The sequence below is a fragment of the Schistocerca nitens genome, chromosome 2 (genome assembly GCF_023898315.1).
Source record: "Schistocerca nitens isolate TAMUIC-IGC-003100 chromosome 2, iqSchNite1.1, whole genome shotgun sequence".
Lineage (NCBI taxonomy): Eukaryota > Metazoa > Arthropoda > Insecta > Orthoptera > Acrididae > Schistocerca > Schistocerca nitens.
In genome coordinates, this window is record NC_064615.1 from 978,089,321 (window position 1) to 978,107,930 (window position 18,610).

The 18,610-nt window shown below is 43.9% G+C and overlaps 1 protein-coding gene across 1 annotated transcript in view; it reads left to right on the forward strand.

The window, feature by feature from the left end:
- The window catches only part of LOC126235483 (uncharacterized), a 111,110-nt gene that overhangs the window by 19,172 nt on the left and 73,328 nt on the right, over positions 1-18,610 (forward strand). Inside the window, exon 2 of the mRNA XM_049944204.1 lies at positions 11,129-11,374. Coding sequence (XP_049800161.1) covers positions 11,129-11,374 — 246 coding nt within the window. The remainder of the gene's footprint in view (positions 1-11,128; positions 11,375-18,610) is intronic.

Genomic DNA, 18,610 nt, shown 5'->3' on the forward strand with positions numbered 1-18,610 from the left:
GCGGACGAACAACAAATCTGATCTCATATTTCTTCAAAAGTCTACCTATCTTGGCGGACACATTCCCAGCATACGGAAGAAAAACCACAGAACTAAAGGTGTCTTCAGAAGGTAGAGGTCCAAACTCGAAAGCACGTCGAATTTGTCAGTCCGTATAGCCGTTATTATTGAACACGTCCTTAAGATGTTGCAGCTCCTGTGGTAAATTTTCAGCATCCGAGACAGCATCGCTGTGTCTCGGCTCCGCTATTGGAGAAACGAATACATAGTCAAGTTACATTAATAGCCGCTAGATGTCAGTTCTCTACGGTTTGCTTGGTAACCGTCATATGTTTAAAATGGCTACTCCGAAGCAGAAATTAATTTGGTGTTCTCAAGTTTACGAAGTGCAATTCGGTGATTACAGTGCAAAAACGTTTCAGGTTGAGGTACATTCGCAGATGGTATCGACAGTTTCTATATACAGCGTGTGTATGTAAAGGAAAGAGTCCTGGCCGCCCTCGTGTTCCTGAAGAAAATGTTGCACGAATTCAATCTGCTTTCCAACGTAGTCCTTCAAAATCAACTCGTCTTGACAGTCGGAAGTTACAACTGCCTACAACAACAATTTGGCCTGTTTTGAGACGTCGGCTGGTTATGAAGCCGTACAAGTTACAGCTGTTACAATCGCTGCGTCCTGATGACACACGCAAACGTGTGGCATTTTGTAGCGAGATTCTTCTTGTTATTGACAATGATAACACCTTCGCAAAACGCAGTGTTCAGTGATGAAGCGACTTTCCATTGTTAGTGGTCAAGTAAAAAAACACAATATCCGAATTTGGGGCCTACAGAACCCACATGGAGCCATTGAACATGTACGAGATTCGCCCAAAGTCAATGTGTTTTGTGCGACATTCTGATCATCTGTTTACAGCCCATTCTTCTTTGATGTAAACACGGTTAACGGTCTGCAGTATCTAGCTACGGTACAAAACTGGTTGTTTCCGAGGCTGCACGAAGACTACTTCATTTTTCAACAAGACGGGGCACCCCCTCACTGGAGTCGCGCCAAGTGTGTGAATATCTGAATGAAACTCTACTGAACAGTTGGATTGGTCGTCAAGAAGCTGGTGACTTAGCATGTCTCAGCTGGACCCGACTGTCACCGGATTTGATGACACCCTCTGACTTCTTCCTTTGGGTTTTCATTAAAGACAACGTTTCTGTACCACCACTCCCACAGAACCTGGAAAAGTCGAAGACCTTGACCCGTACTGCCATAACATCAGTAAATGGAAATGCCGTGTGGCTGTGGCCTCCCGTCGGGTAGACCGTTCGCCTGGTACAAGTCTTTCGAGTTGACGCCACTTCGGCGACTTGCGTGTCTTTTTTTTTTTTGTCATCAGTCTACTGACTGGTTTGATGCGGCCCGCCACGAATTCCTTTCTTGTACTAACCTCTTCATCTCAGAGTAGCACTTGCAACCTACGTCCTCAATTATTTGCTTGACGTATTCCAATCTCTGTCTTCCTCTACAGATTTTGCCCTCTACAGCTCCCTCTAGTACCATGGAAGTCATTCCCTCATGTCTTAGCAGATGTCCTGTCATCCTGTCCCTTCTCCTTATCAGTGTTTTCCAGATATTCCTTTCCTCTCCGATTCTGCATAGAACCTCCTCATTCCTTACCTTATCAGTCCACCTAATTTTCAACACTCGACTATAGCACCACATCTCAAATGCTTCGATTCTCTTCTGTTCCGGTTTTCACACAGTCCACGTTTCACTACCATACAATGCTGTACTCCAGACGTACATCCTCAGAAATTTCTTCCTCAAATTAAGGCCGGTATTTGATATTAGTAGACTTCTCTTGGCCAGAAATGCCTTTTTTACCATAGCGAGTCTGCTTTTGATGTCCTCCTTGCTCCGTCCGTCATTAGTTATTTTGCTGCCTAGGTAGCAGAATTCCGTAACTTCATTGACTTCGTGACCATCAATCCTGATGTTAAGTTTCTCGCTGTTCTCATTTCTACTACTTCCCATTACCTTCGTCTTTCTACGATTTACTCTCAAACCATACTGTGTACTCATTAGACTGTTCATTCCGTTCACTTTCACTCAGGATAGCAATGTCATCAGCGAATCGTATCATTGATATCCTTTCACCTTGTATTTTAATTCCACTCCTGAACCTTTCTTTTATTTCCATCATTGCTTCCTCGATGTACAGATTGAAGAGTAGGAGCGAAAGGCTACAGCCTTGTCTTACACCCTTCTTAATACGAGCACTTCGTTCTTGATCGTCCACTTTTATTATTCCCTCTTGGTTGTTGTACATATTGTATATGACCCGTCTCTCCCTATAGCTTACCCCTACTTTTTTTCAGAATCTCGAACAGCTTGCACCAGTTTATATTGTCGAACGCTTTTTCCAGGTCGACACATCCTATGAACGTGTCTTGATTTTTCTTTAGCCTTGCTTCCATTATTAGCCGTAACGTCAGAATTGCCTCTCTCGTCCCTTTACTTTTCCTAAAGCCAAACTGATCGTCACCTAGCGCATTCTCAATTTTCTTTTCCATTCTTCTGTATATTATTCTTGTAAGCAGCTTCGATGCATGAGCTGTTAAGCTGATTGTGCGGTAATTCTCGCACTTGTCAGCCCTTGCCGTCTTCGGAATTGTGTGGATGATGCTTTTCCGAAAGTCAGATGGTATGTCGCCAGACTCATATATTCTACACACCAACGTGAATAGTCGTTTTGTTGCCACTTCCCCCAATGATTTTAGAAATTCTGATGGAATGTTATCTATCCCTTCTGCCTTATTTGACCGTAAGTCCTCCAAAGCTCTTTTAAATTCTGATTCTAATACTGGATCCCCTATCTCTTCTAAATAGACTCCTGTTTCTTCTTCTATCACATCAGACAAATCTTCACCCTCATAGAGGCTTTCAATGTATTCTTTTCACCTATCTGCTCTCTCCTCTGCATTTAACAGTGGAATTCCCGTTGCATTCTTAATGTTACCACCGTTGCTTTTAATGTCACCAAAGTTTGTTTTGACTTTCCTGTATGCTGAGTCTGTCCTTCCGACAATCATATCTTTTTCGATGTCTTCACATTTTTCCTGCAGCCACTTCGTCTTAGATTCCCTGCACTTCCTATTTATTTCATTCCTCAGCGACTTGTATTTCTGTATTCCTGATTTTCCCGGAGCATGTTTGTACTTCCTCCTTTCATCAATCAACTGAAGTATTTCTCCTGTTACCCATGGTTTCTTCGCAGCTACCTTCTTTGTACCTTTGTTTTCCTTCCCAACTTCTGTGATGGCCCTTTTTCGAGATGTCCATTCCTCTTCAACTGTACTGCCTACTGCGCTATTCCTTATTGCTGTATCTATAGCATTAGAGAACTTCAAACGTATCTCGTCATTCCTTAGTACTTCCGTATCCCACTTCTTTGCGTATTGATTCTTCCTGACTAATGTCGTGAACTTCAGCCTACTCTTCATCACTACTATATTGTGATCTGAGTCTATATCTGCCCCTGGGTACGCCTTACAGTCCAGTATCTGATTTCGGAATCTCTGTCTGACCATGATGTAATCTAATTGAAATCTTCCCGTATCTCCCGGCCTTTTCCAAGTATACCTCCTCCTCTTGTGATTCTTGAACAGGGTATTCGCTATTACTAGCTGAAACTTGTTACAGAACTCAATTAGTCTCTCTCCTCTTTCATTCCTTGTCCCAAGCCCATATTCTCCTGTAACCTTTTCTTCTACTCCTTCCCCTACAACTGCATTCCAGTCGCCCATGACTATTAGATTTTCGTCCCCCTTTACATACTGCATTACCCTTTCAATATCCTCATACAATTTCTCTATCTGTTCATTTCAGCTTGCGACGTCGGCATGTATACATGAACTATCGTTGTCGGTGTTGGTCTGCTGTCGATTCTGATTAGAACAACCCAGTCACTGAACCGTTCACAGTAACACACCCTCTGCCCTACCTTCCTATTCATAACGAATCCTACACCTGTTATACCATTTTCTGCTGCTGTTGATATTACCCGATACTCGTCCGACTAGAAATCCTTGTCTTCCTTCCACTTCACTTCACTGACCCCTACTATATCTAGATTGAGCCTTTGCATTTCCCTTTTCAGATTTTCTAGTTTCCCTACCACGTTCAAGCTTCTGACATTCCACGCCCCGACTCGTAGAACGCTATCCTTTCGTTGATTATTCAATCTTTTTCTCATGGTAACCTCCCCCTTGGCAGTCCCCTCCCGAAGATCCGAATGGGGGACTATTACGGAATCTTTTGCCAATGGAGAGATCATCATGACACTTCTTCAATTACAGGTCACATGTCCGTTGGATACGCGTTACGTGTCTTTAATGCAGTGGTTTCCATTGCCTTCTGCATCCTCATGTCGTTGATCATTGCTGATTCTTCCACCTTTAGGGACAATTTCCCACCCCTAGGACAAGAGAGTGCCCTGAACCTCTATCCGCTCCTCCGCCCTCTTTGACAAGGCCGTTGGCAGAATGAGGCTGACTTCTTATGCCGGAAGTCTTCGGCCGCCATTGCTGATTATTTATCAAAATTTAGGCAGTGGCGGGGATCACACCCGGGATACGTTTTGATCATGAATCAAAGACGCTACCCCTAGACCACGGGTACTGCGGGGGATGAAATGATGATGATAACGACAACACAACACCTAGTCCCTGAGCGGAGAAAATCTCCGACCCAGCCGGGAATCGAACCCGGGCCATTAGGTATGACATTTTGTCGTGCTGACCACTCAGCTACCAGAGGCGGACATAACATCAGTGACGAAGGACATGCTTGACCGAATATGGGAGGAATTTAAGTATCGATGTGGTATTGTTCGTGTCGCTGATGGAGGACATATTGTACATGTGTAATCTGATATTGAGAGGTTCGTAAATATGTGTGTAAAGTTTCAAATTCGCATATCTTAAAGTTTAATAAATATATGCATTCGAAATATGTATATTCTTTTTGAAACACCCTGTGTATAGTAACATACTAGTATACACTGATGAAAAATTAATGGCAAATTCTAATGAACTATAAAAATCAATCCGCAACTTAATTCTAAACGATTCAAAAAAAGGCGAAGCACCACGAAGGAATTGTCAGAATGGGACGGAAACCGGTTGACGTCATGTACTTCTACAGGCAAATAGATGAGTACAGTTTCATACAAACTGGATGATTTATTCAAGGACCTTCAAGGAAAAAAGCTTCACAAATTCAGCAAGTCAATAACGCGGTGAACCACCTCTGGCCCTTATGCAAGCAGTCGTTCCACTTGGCATTCATTGATATAGTTGTTGGATGTCCTCGTGAAGGATATCGTGCCAACTCCTGTCCAATTGGCTGTCACTCCGAGATGGCTGGTGGCCTCTGTCCATAATACTCCAAACGTTCTCAATTGAGGAGAGATCCGGCAACCTTGCTGGCCAAGGCAGGATATAGCAAGTACGAAGACAAGCAGTAGAATCTTTCGCCGTCTGAGGGCAGGCATTACCCTGCTGAAATGTGCGTCCAGGATGGCATGGCTCAGCAGGAAGGGCAACCAAACGGTTTATAAAACATCGTCGACGTACGGCTGTACTGTAAGGGTGCAGCGGATGACAACCAAAGGGGTTCTGCTATGAAAAGAAAAGGCACCCTAGAACATCACTCCTGGCTGTTGGGCAGTATGGCGGTTTACAGCCAGATAGGCATCCCACCACTGTCCAGGACGTCTCCAGACACGTCTTCGTTGGTCATCGGGGCTTTTTTCAAAGTGGGGCTCATCATTGAAGATAATTCTACTCCAGACAATGAGATTCCAGGCCGGAGACGTGTCTGGAGACGTCCCAGACAGCGGTAGGATACCATCCTGACTGCACTCGCCATACAGCCCGACAACCATGAGTGATGCTCTGGGCTGCCATTTCTTAAAACAGCAGGACCGCTTTGGGTGTCATCCGCAGTACCCCTGAAGCAGAGCGATACGTTGACGATATTCTACACTCCGTTTTGTTGGCTTTCATGGCAGTCCAACTGGGCTTCTATTTCAGCGAGCCGCTCGGTGTAGCGGCGTGGTCAGGGGCGTCCTGTCACGGTTCGCGTGGCTCCCCCCGTCGGAGGTTCGAGTCCTCCCTCGGGTATGGGTGTGTGTTGTCCTTAGCGTAAGTTAGTTTAAGTTAGGTTAAGCAGTGTGTAAGTTTAGGGACCGATGACCTCAGCAGTTTGGTCCCATAAGTTCTTACCACAAATTTCTAAAATTTCAGCAAGATAATGCCCGCCCGCGCGTGCTGAGAGTTTTGCTGCTTGTCTTCGTGTTTGCCAAACCCTACCTTGGCTAGCAAGGTCGCCGTATCTCTCCGCAATTGAAAATATTTGGAGCATCTTAGGATTTTGACGACCTAATCCTCCAATCGGACAGAGTTTGGCTGGATATATCTCAGGAGGACAACCAGCAACTCTATCAATCAGTGTCAAGCTGAATAACTGGTTGCATTAGTGCCAGAGCGTCGTGAAGCTTTTTCTCTTGAATAAATCATCCAATTTTTCTTAATTTGTAATCATTTGTTTGTCCGTACATGTACGTCACACCTTCCGATTTCCGTCCCATTAGGGGAATTCCTTTGGAGTGCGTATATTTTTCTTTTTCTTGTTTTCTGTCTTAGTGTGCATCCAGTACGAAACAAAATTGAAGATCAGATTTTGGAACAAGTTCGCATTTTAGTACCTATGCAGCTATATAATTTTTAACGAAGATAAGAATGAAGACATTAAATTACAGAGATATCGCAATATATACGCCATTATGAGGTTATTGCTCTACCTTTTCTACTGTGTTGAAGTCAGACATAGGTTATGAAGAGCAAAGATTGTAGCCTTGTTCAGACAGCTGAAATGAAGCTTTTACGAGCAGTCGAAGTTTGCATTAACTTGGACAGGATGCCTAATGAAAGCATTAGACAAAACTGAATGTTTTTGCAGTTTAAAACAAAACAGAACATAAATAAAACTGGAAGGAACGTCTGGAGCGAATGGAAGAATGCGTGGCGTGTTCAAGCTGCAGGCAATGCTCTGTTCTGATGATTTAGAGGCCTGTTGTAGACTGGTTTGTCTTTGGTGTTCTTTACATCTTATTTCAACTGTTCTAGCGCTTTGACTGATGCAAGACATACAACATTCACGTGGTATATGTAGATACCAGGTTTCCTTAATCCCAGATCATCTTTGACCGTTCTAAGGAGCGCCCTGATCTGCCCGCCTAACAGGATCAGGGCGCTGCTTGCCTAACCACGATTATTTAAGCAATCGAGATCTCAAGTATAAAATCGCTAGTTATTCAGTCCAGTGAATGTTTTTGGCGCCGTACCTTCTGATCTATGTGTCGTGCAATGATGTAATTTCACAGGTACATTCAGTGATATATATAGATACTACTTGCAAAATGTGTTGCGAACAAAGTTAGTGGAAGAGAGATAATAAATTAAAACGACGTGCCTGATGCTGCAGTTTTACTAATTTGAACAGCGAAAATGTAAGCGATAAACTTTGCCTTTGAAAGGGAATCCTTCACCACCGTTTTCTATTCGAGCTACTGCTCCGTCGACGAAACGTTAAACATTAATATTTCTTTGTTACATTATAACCTTTCTTGTTTTTTCTACATTTCGCAATAATTTACCAATGGTCTGACTGTCCTGTTAACACCTGTATCGACAGTGACCACTTTCAAAGAGTTCCCGTTATTACCTGTCCTGACATCATGAATAGTAATCGTTTTATGAAAGGCTATATTCCCATCTGACCTTATCTAGTCACTGATAACGGCGTTCTAACAGATGGAAGCTAATTTTACTTCTCAAAGTAAAAGATGTTTTCAAGCATCTTGCAGTTAGGGGCAATGGCATATAATTTGCTTGCGTCAACAGAAACAATAACTTTTATTTCGTTTTTACTTAAAAAAGTTTTCTCGCCATATATATATCCAACTGTTACAATTACATCTATGCTCCACAGATCACTTTACATTGTGTGGCAGTGGGTACGCTCGAAAACATTTTATTAACTCATGTTAGGCTGGCTACATAACAGCTTTCGAGAAATCGAGGAGTTAGTGATTTCAGTTCGTTGAAGCTATGCTTGAGGAGAGGGAATCTTGCTAACTGGGTCGTTGTCCAACTGGTGTAAGAATTCCTTTCAGATCAGTTAACTTTCGCGCTTGCAATATTTTGTAGTCTTTGACAAGAAAATGAAAGCTGTCACATAGTTTATGTATTGTCAGCTTATGCACAATAAATTTTAATTGTAATCCAGGACGAAATGCACAGAAATTTGACAATGCGTGTTTTATCCTTTCTTAGGGAATGTGAAGAAAAAGCATCCAAAAGCGTTCGGTGATTGTTACTGGTAACTTCCTGCCTCCATGGCCCCACCCACCGTCCCACCCTTCTCTCTCTCTCTGTCTATCTTCCTTTCTCCTGCTGTTGCTCGAAGGCTCACTTACTATTTGATACCTGTCGTGCTATAAAAGAAAAATCCTGTGGATGCAACTCAACACTCATCTTGTTTCCCACCCAGTATGAGCGATTAAGTAACCTCCAAAGAAGGGTGTGTGTCCGTATCTCCCATTGTGAACCTGTCTCATAATATATTTTGGTTGCTTCTTTCATCTTCTCATACACTAAATAAGAAAACATATTCAACGAAAAAAAAAAACAGAAGAAATTATGGTCTGCAGTGTGAATCAAAGAGGTGTCATGATTGTTTGTAGGAACATTGCGAAGGCCCCCTTCTCAGCTATACCTGCAACGGATCGAAACCAGTAATTCTTCGATTACCCGAAACTACAGAGTGGGCAAAATTAATGTGGCCCAGAAAATACGAGGGCTATTCGGAATGGACATCTGTCGTAGCTTTGCACCAACTTTCCAATACACTCGTCATAGAAGGCAGCCTCCTGCACTTTTCGGCAATTTTCTACACTGGACTGCATTGCAGTTCGTTATCTGTAACCAGAATGTTTTGTATACAATTACGATAACAGATGCTGACTATGACTGGTAAGGTACAATCTTTAGCAAAAATTAAGCCTGCAAATGCTTCTATCCATTGAAGGTTTTGCTGGCACATCTGATTACCGGGTGGACTCTACAGGGTGAAAAGTATTAAAAACCGACAAGCTCTGAGAGGTTGTAGGGGACATCAAAACAAATATTTTTTCCTAATGTCATTTTTTCCTATGAGGAGTATTTAAACCGGTAGAGGAAGATTTATCTGGCGGCAAATTAATTAAACCAACAAACGCTTTTCCATTTTTTTATGACCAAGAGACAACACAACCCAATTTCAATTACAGTAGATTTTCAAAAATGCCTCCATTGACACATAAACAAAGGTTACACCGTCGGATCATATTCTGTCTGACACGGGCAAAAACCCCAGGAGTATCCTGAATTGTTCCTGCTGCTGCTACTATCCGGGCAACCAGATCCTCTAATGCAACAGGAGTTGCCTAAACAAGGTTGCACATCTCTCCCCATACAAAAAAGTCCACAGGGCACATATCTGGGGATCGAGCAGGCCATGATACAGGACCACCTCTGCCAATCCACGTTTCTGGGAACCGTCGGTCCAGGAATCGCCGCACACGACGACTGAAGTGTGCCTGCGCCCCATCACGTCGGAACAACACGTGTTCTCTTGTAGGGAGCGGGACGTCTTCCAGCAATTTCCTAAAGTTGCAGCGTTCTTGCCGTGCGACGGCGTCCCTGTCCAGGTAATCTGCTAAATAACCCGGTCTCACGCAGACGTTTGTACACAGAGGTCGTATGATGCCGGATACGGCGATTAGGATATTGTTGTTGATAAACCCGCTGTGCAGCTCGTCCGTTGTAGTGTGCTACGTAGTACGCATCAACCATATCAGTGTACTCACTCCAGGTGTATCGCTCCATTAGTGAACAGAGACAATGCACTACTACACTGGTGGAAAGCAGTTGCCTACAACTGAAAAGCGTAATACGCCATCTAACAACTGAAGATCGTAATACGGCCTCTAACGACTGAAGAGCGTAATATGACCTCCACTGGTTTAATTAATCCTTATAGTTAAAAATGACATTAGGGGAAAATATTTGTTTTGATGTCCCCTACAACCTCCCAGAGTTTGTCGGTTTAAATACTTTTCACCCTATAGATGCGCCACCGAGAGCGTATATGAATGTCGTACAAAACTGAAGACGGGCAGCAATGAAAAACTAAGTCCTGTTTCTGATTACTGACTCTACAGGGTGAAAAGTATTTAAACCGACAAACTCTAGGAGGTTGTAGGGGACATCAAAACAAATATTTTTCCCTAATGTCATTTTTTCCTATGAGGATTATTTAAACCAGTGGACGTCATATTACGCTCTTCAGTCGTTAGAGGTCGTATTACGATCTTCAGTTGCGGGCAACTGCTGTCCACCAGTGTAGTAGTGCATTATCTCTGTTTACTAATGGATCGATACACCTGGAGTAAGTACACTGATATGGTTGGTGCCTACTACGTAGCACACCACAATGGACGAGCTGTACAGCGGGTTTATCAACAACAATATCCTAATCGCCGTATCCGGCATCATACGACCTTTGCTACTGTGTACCAACGTCTGCGTGAGACCGGGTCATTTAACAGATTACCTGGACAGGGACGCCGTCGCACGGCAAGAACGCTACAATTTGAGGAAGTTGCTGGAAGACTTCCCGCTCCCTACAAGAGAACACGTGTTGTTCCGACATGACGGGGCGCCGGCACACTTCAGTCGTCGTGTGCGTCGATTCCTGGACCGACGGTTCCCAGAAACGTGGATTGGCAGAGGTGGTCCTGTATCATGGCCTGCTCGATCCCCAGATATGTCCCCTGTGGACTTAATCTCAGTCTCTTGTAGATATTATACATAATGTTCAGGGATATCCACCTACGTATTATTGAGAAAGTTTAGGTTTCAGTGATTCGACACTGTAGGAACCAAGTGTCCTACCTGATGCTCTGTGTGATACTGGAGTTTGGACATTCAGTAGTGAATCCTGACTAAGGTGGTGGTGGTGGTATTCCAGAGATGTGTCCTGTGGCTGTTGTGCCTGCTGGCGTGCTGGGCGACGCGCGGCAGCTGCGGGCCCCCACCACGACCCCCACCACTGGCCGTGGAGGACCTGAGCGGTGAGGACGAGCAGCAAGAGGCGCAGGCTCAGGAGCAGGTGGCCATCCTCAAGCAGATCAACCGCGTCAACGACGACGGCTCCTACACCTTCGGCTACGAGGCCGCCGACGGCTCCTTCAAGATTGAAACCAGGGATGTGCAGGTCAGTCGCCCACATTGTTTCCTGAGTCGTCAGTCTTCTGGTTTGATGTGGCCAGCCGCGATGTCCTCTCACATGCCAATCTATTCATCTCAGGATTCAACTTACACCAACGTCCTCAGTTATTTTTGTACACCTGTTATCTGTCTTTCTCTATAACTTTTGCCGCTTATGGCTCCCGTTACTGCACTCAGTAACTTTGAAAATAGGGCACAAAGGAGGGAGCATCTGACCGAAATGAAGTTTTTTAGACATCCTCAAATTAACACATATGAACAAATGCAGTGAGTACAACAAGTAGACAGATACGGTGGAACATCGATAACACGTTGGACCACCTTTTGCTGCAATGCACGTCGCAACACGATCCGGCTTCCAGTTGAAGAGACTTCTAGTGTTGTCCTAGTCACAAATCTTGAACAGCCACCTCCAAATAATGTGCAGCGTAACACAGCGGCATCTGGCGTTTCAGGGCAGCGTAATAGGTCGCCTGCTTTTTACGATTTACATAAACGATCTGGTTGATGGTATTGACAGCGGCCTGAGTCTGTTTGCCGGTGATGCTGTAGTCTACAGGAAAGTAGTATCACACGAAAGTTGTGAACAAATCAATGAGGATTTGCAGAAAATAAATGCGTGGTGTAATGACTGGCAGTTATCTCTCAATATTAGTAAGTGTAACCTACTGCATATATCAAGGCGAAAATCCCCATTAATGTACGAGTACAAAATAAATGCCCAGTCTTTGGAAGCGGTAACATTCGCCAAGTGTCTGGGTGTGACTATTCGAAATGATCTCAAATGGAACGATCAGATTACACAAGTAAGGGTAAGGCGAACTATAGATTGCGGTTTATTGGTAGAATCCTGAAGCGATGCAGTCCTTCAACTAAGGACATAGCTTACAATACGTTAGTTCGTCCAGTCTTGGAGTATTGTTCGTCTGTATGGGACCCTTGCCAGTTGGGTCTGATTCAATAGATTGAGAAGGTCCAAAGAAGGGCGGCAAGATTCGTGACCGGTACATTTAGCCATCGCGAGAGCGTTACAAATCTCATAGAAAGTTTGAAATGGGACACACTTGCAGATAGACGGCGCACTAAACAGAAGGGGCTGCTCTCTAAATTCCGAAATCCGATCTTCACCGTGGATGTAGAACATATATTATTATCACCAACTTCCAGATCGCGCAATGATCTCCATTCAAAGATAAGGGAAATAAGAGCTCGTACTGAGGCGTTCAGACAGTCGTTTTCCCCTCGTGCGATCCGCGAGTGGAACAGAGGAGGGAAATATGATTTTGGCGCGAATTGTGCCCTCCGCCACACACCGCATGTTGGCTACCGGAGTATATATATAGATGTAGATACAAACGGGACAGGTCTGGGGAGCAGGCCAGCCACGGAGGATTCGGAACATGATGAAGGAAGTTTTGATCATCTTGAACGGTATTCGGACGAGCATTAACTTGCTGGAAAATTGCACCTGGAAGATCGTGTACGAAGGGTCCTACATGGAGTTGAAGACTTTCATCAAGATAACGTTGATAGTTAATGTTCCACATACCAGAATTAGAGAGAACCGGCTACCGAAGGCTATGATATCTCCGCCCCCCCCCCCCCTTTTCCCTCCACAGACCATTACGCCGGCTGTGAGAGCGGTGTGACGTGCGAACAGCGTGAATGAAACTGTATCGTTAACCAGACTGACTCCACATCCGTATGAGGTTATCATTCGCCCCCAACGAATCGGGATTCATCACTAAACTCCACGTGTCGCCAGTCTATGGCAGTCTACGTCGTTCTGGCTTGGCACCAATGCAGACGGAGTTGACGATGTCTCTTTGTTAACGGCAGTACACAAGGACGCCTGGATTGCAAATTCGCTTCCACAACACGTCTGGAAATGGTTTGTGGAACAACTGGCTCCGGCACATCTAGTCACTGTAGGATCTCTGATCGCTTGCCGCACGATCCTTCGATCCTCTCGCCTCGTCGTCTTCCTGGTCGCTCCAGACTCCGTACGTGATACGTGAGTGACATTTCGTGTCCACTGCTCCCAGCATCGTCTGACAGAACACAATGAACGATCGACCTGGCTAGCCGCTCGGCGTGTCGACAAGCCTTTGGTTTTCATGCCGGTGATTAGGCATCTCCCAAACTGTCTTTTTTGTGAGAAGTGTCGTCTAACACGTCTAACTGGCATTTTTGGCCTACTAGAGTCCCCCTCGAGAAGGTATGTGGTGACTCGTCCACTGTGCGCCGTTTAAAGACCCTATCCTGCCCAATTGCAGCGCCACTGCTGGTTCTGTGGGAAAGCGCATTGGCACCAAACTTTGATCATTTGCATATCGGATCTCACTGTACTTATTTGCACAAAGTTTCGCCTTTGTATCTTTCTTCCCTCTGGGTGTGCTATGTTCAATGTGCCTGAGAGTAATATTGAAGATTTATTTTATTTTATTAGTTTATTTTATTGGTATTTGGCCATAGTCATAGAAAGAAAGATCCTTTATCATTTAGCTACAATATACCAGGTCAGCAACTGGAAGCAGTTAATTCCATAAATCTGGGAGTAGGCATTAGGAGTGATTTAAAATGGAATGATCATATAAAGTTGATCGTCGGTAAAGCAAATGCCAGATTGAGACTGACTGGAAGAATCCTAAGGAAATGCAATCCGAAAACAAAAGAAGTAGGTTACAGTACACTTGTTCGCCCACTGCTTGAATATTGCTCACCAGTGTGGGATCCGTACCAGATGGGGTTGATAGAAGAGACAGAGAAGATCCAACGGAGAGCAGCGCGCTTCGTTACAGGATCATTTAGTAATCGCGAAAGCGTTACGGTGATGATAGATAAACTCCAGTGGAAGACTCTGCAGGAGAGACGCTCAGTAGCTCGGTACGGGCTTTTGTTGAAGTTTCGAGAACATACCTTCACCGAGGAGTCGAGCAGTATATTGCTGCCTCCTACATATATCTCGCGAGGAGACCATGAGGATAAAAGCAGAGAGATTAGAGCCCACACAGAGGCATACCGACAATCTTTCTTTCCACGAGCAATACGAGACTGGAATAGAAGTGAGAACCGATAGAGGTACTCAAGGTACCCTCCGCCACACACCGTCAGGTGGCTTGTGGAGTATGGATGTAGATGTAGGTGTAGATCGCGATACAGTCATCCATTATACTTACAAAACATCTTTATAAATGGTTACTCTACTTTACAATTCGTGAATAGCTATTTACAACAAAATTAGGGTATGAATAAGTGATTGATAACTGTCGCCACTACAGACTACTCATAAAGTGATTATACTATACCAATATAAAAGGAAAATGTAACATCATCATACAAATATCCACACATCATCTGTGCAGTGTTTCTAGATAGGTCACACATATATAACTGGTTGAACATCACATTTAATACTAATGCACTCCGAGTGACAAAAACACTGCAGCCGACGTCGGAAGAGGAATCTTGGGATGAACCAATGCGCTGATAAAGGGTTTCTGTTGTGTCTTGTACATGGTACACAAGAATAGTAGACGATTCACGTCTCCTTCTTCATTCTGTAAATCACACAATGGAGATTCCTTCAGTCCTGTTAGGAACAGGTGGGTTGGGACTTTGCCATGATTTAAGCGCATGCACGTAATTGTTCTTATGAATCGTCTGCTCCTTTTCCAATCAGTAAACCAAGGGGACAAAGCTATTCTAGGTTGCAGCTGGCCACATTGTATTCCTTTTGACATCTTGGTCGAATCCGATTGCATCTGTCAGTCGTTTCTCGCTTTTTCATGGACTAAGGTCAGCATATGTTGATAAGGAAGTCTCTCATTTACGATTTCATCCTAGTTCATCGATGATTTTGCTGACATGTCTACTATTTTTTTTATGAAACATGCTCTGTGCCACGGAATCCACAAGAAATTTGTGACTACTCTTGCTTGCTTTTTAATAATACCTATAATAATAAGGCACACATATTTATTCAATTTTGGATTTATAAGGCTCTTGAGTACGCCTACGGAACTGGTTAGTATCACCAAATTGCTTCGTGTGCGAGATGTGCCGTATTTTGCTCCATTCCTAACTGCGACGGCCTCCTTGTAATGGGTTGTTGACTCCTTTGGTAGAGAATAGAGGGCTTGATAATGTTTTGTGCTGTTGTATAATGTACCTCCTACTTTATTGCCGTCGATGGTCTTCGATCCATTCACATAAATCTTTGACAAATTCAGGAAAACGGTGTTGAGCAAAACGTCGATTTCAGTCTAAAAATTTGGAAAATATTTTGCACTGTACGATATCATCAGAGGTTAGAACATGTTCTCGTTGCTAGCCGAATGAGGCTAGGAATTCTGGTAAAATATCGTATTTCTGTATTTTATTTTCATACAAGGCCCTCCATTCAAGAAATTTCGTAATCAGTGGCTTTCATCTTCATGAAAATTATTACGTGATGCCACAACTCATATACATGGTAATAATTAATTAATGAACACATCTATACTTAGTGTGATTTTATTCAAAAATTTAAGTAGTGAGTAATATGGTACATAAAAACTCAGGAAAATAACAAACACTGCCTTTTTTAAAATTGAACTAGCACTTGTTACATAACTTTTTCAAGTGTTTCATTTGGTATCAGTTGAGTTTCATTCCTTACAGCTGTTTTCAGACCCTCTAAGTTGTTTTATTGTCACGTACTTTAGACTTTAAACAATCTCATAAAAAATTCTGTTGCTGGGATGTCTGGATAACAAAGAGGCCATTCAGTGTCACCAAACGACGGAATAACGTGACTGGGAAATGTCTGTTGCAACAATTTCCTTGTTGACTTGCTGACCAGTCTTGCTCAAAGAACATTATTTTCGTCCATACAATGACGTGACCCAGACGCAAGACGCACATTCTCAGAAATCTAGGTCTACTGCATCGTTTCCAGTTTTGCTGTTAACTTTCTCTCTGATCTAGTTTCTGCTACTCTTCAGTACTTTTGTGTTTCTTTGGATTACTCTAAATCCATACTCTGTGCTTGTAGACTTTTCATTCCATTCAGAAAGTGCTGTAATTCTTCCTAGCTCTCACAGATGATGGCAAGTTGTCATTGAGTCATTATATAGTCCTGCTCTTCAAATTTAACTCCATTTTCGAATCTCCCTTCTATTTTCTTGAATATTTCTTCGAAATACAGTTTCAATAGTAAGTGGAAGAGAAAAACCGCACCCTACCTTAGGCCCTTTTTAATCAGAACCCTTTATCTTGATCTTCCACTGTCATTGTACCTTCTTGGTTCTTGTACGTAAGAATATTAATAGTCGTTCCATAGAGCATATATCTACATTTCTAATATGGGCTTAACTCTTCCGGTCAGAAGATTCATCAAAAATCCTCTAATCTCTCCGCCTTTCCCCCTTCCCTTCACAGTCGATATGTATCTGAGATGATTTGTAAACAGCAGCATACCTTTGCGGTGGCCCATGGCAGACCGAGAGACGGCAGCATCCCAGTGCATACGGTTTTTATTCTTGACATCTGAAGATTAAACTTTAAGCCATCACATTCGGTAAAACATCAGGGATGCGGGAACTAGGGGGAGTAATAAATGGCTGGGGATTGATGTTACTTCTTAAGTAAATGTATTCAATTTATTAACAGGTATAAACAATGCAATCGAATACAAAACGAGCAACAACCAAAGAAACCAGTACGCAGATTTTTAAAAATGTTGTTAACAATATAAACTATGCAGAGTACATAGAAAATAAGCGAGACCAAAGAGCTCAGAGCAACAAAATGTGACTTGCGAGTTTCATTTCCTCCAGTAGAATCAATCAACGCTACAATAAGGGAGCACAATGTGAGAACAGAGTAGTACCTCGTACAGTAGACAGAATGACAATAATCAGACCCTCTGAGATCGTTCAGCTACACAGGAGGGCATAAACTGCAGTGTACAAATAACAATGGACAGTGGAAGAGTAAGAGACACTGAGAATCGTATCTCACTCCAAAATCAAATTCCAAAAATACCCGGTCAAAGCCGATACCCTACTTAATATTAACAGACGAAACAAGAAAGACAAAAGTCACAATGGAGCGAACGATCTATACATTCTTCAGCATACAGAACATCATAGCAGTAAAGCAATGAAACCCAACAGAAACGACAGTTTAATGTTCACTAGGCACACTTCGCTCAGCCAGTAGTCTTTCAGTTGAATACGCTACGTCCGATAGTGGTCTCCTCGTGTTTCACCGTACGATCAAGAGGCAACTCAGGTAGGCCAGTCCTGCCTCATTCGTCTGCACTACAGCCAGCACTGCCGGCAGCTGTAGCCGAGCGGTTCAAAGCGCTTCAGTCCGGAACCGCGCTGCTGCTACGGTCGCAGGTTCGAATCCTGCCTCGGGCATTGATGTGTGTGATGTCCTTAGGTTAGTTGCGTTTAAGTAGTTCTAAGTCTAGGGGACTCATGCCCTCAGATGTTAAGTCCCGTAATGCTTAGAGCCATTTGCACCATTTTGGACAGCCAGCGCTTAACAGAGCAAACGCACACTCCTATAACCCCTGAGCTCAAAAACACGCAACAGCTACCAGCTCTTCACTCCCGACTGTGCTGCACCCCTTGGATTCGTGAATCCTGGCAACATCCGCCACTCCAGCCGGAACGCTCACCCACTGATGACAGGAAACGTCTATCAGTCTCAGTCGTTTGCCAGGGACGCTGCTCTGCCAAACACTTTCTGATTCGTCTCTTCGGCAGGTGGTTCTCATACTCGGGGCTGCTAGTAGTTTCCGTTCACTGGCCGATCCCCATCTCCGCCACTTGACTGCGTCTGCCTGTCTCGGGTGACAACAGTGACCAGCCCCTGGGCCATCTGTGTCAATGAAACCAACTTCGGCCAACGAGCCAAGCACGGTCCCCTGTGCCGAACTGAAGCCTTGTCCGCCACTGCCCATGGCAGAACGGTGCCGGCTCAAGCTGATGGTGCTATTAGTCACCGTAGTTAGAGAGCCATCAGCTCCGCCTTCACGCGGCTCCGCGTCTGGCGCTGTTTTCAGCGGCCAGAAGATATGCATGCTCCCAGAAGTTCTTGGACAACGTGAGACATGCTCGTGTGAACTGCTGGGTGGGGCTGGAATTAAAATGTAGTACTACAGCTACTGAGAAGTTGGAAGTGATAAGGTGCCAGGTTACAAAAGACGTAACACTTTATCTAATAGAGA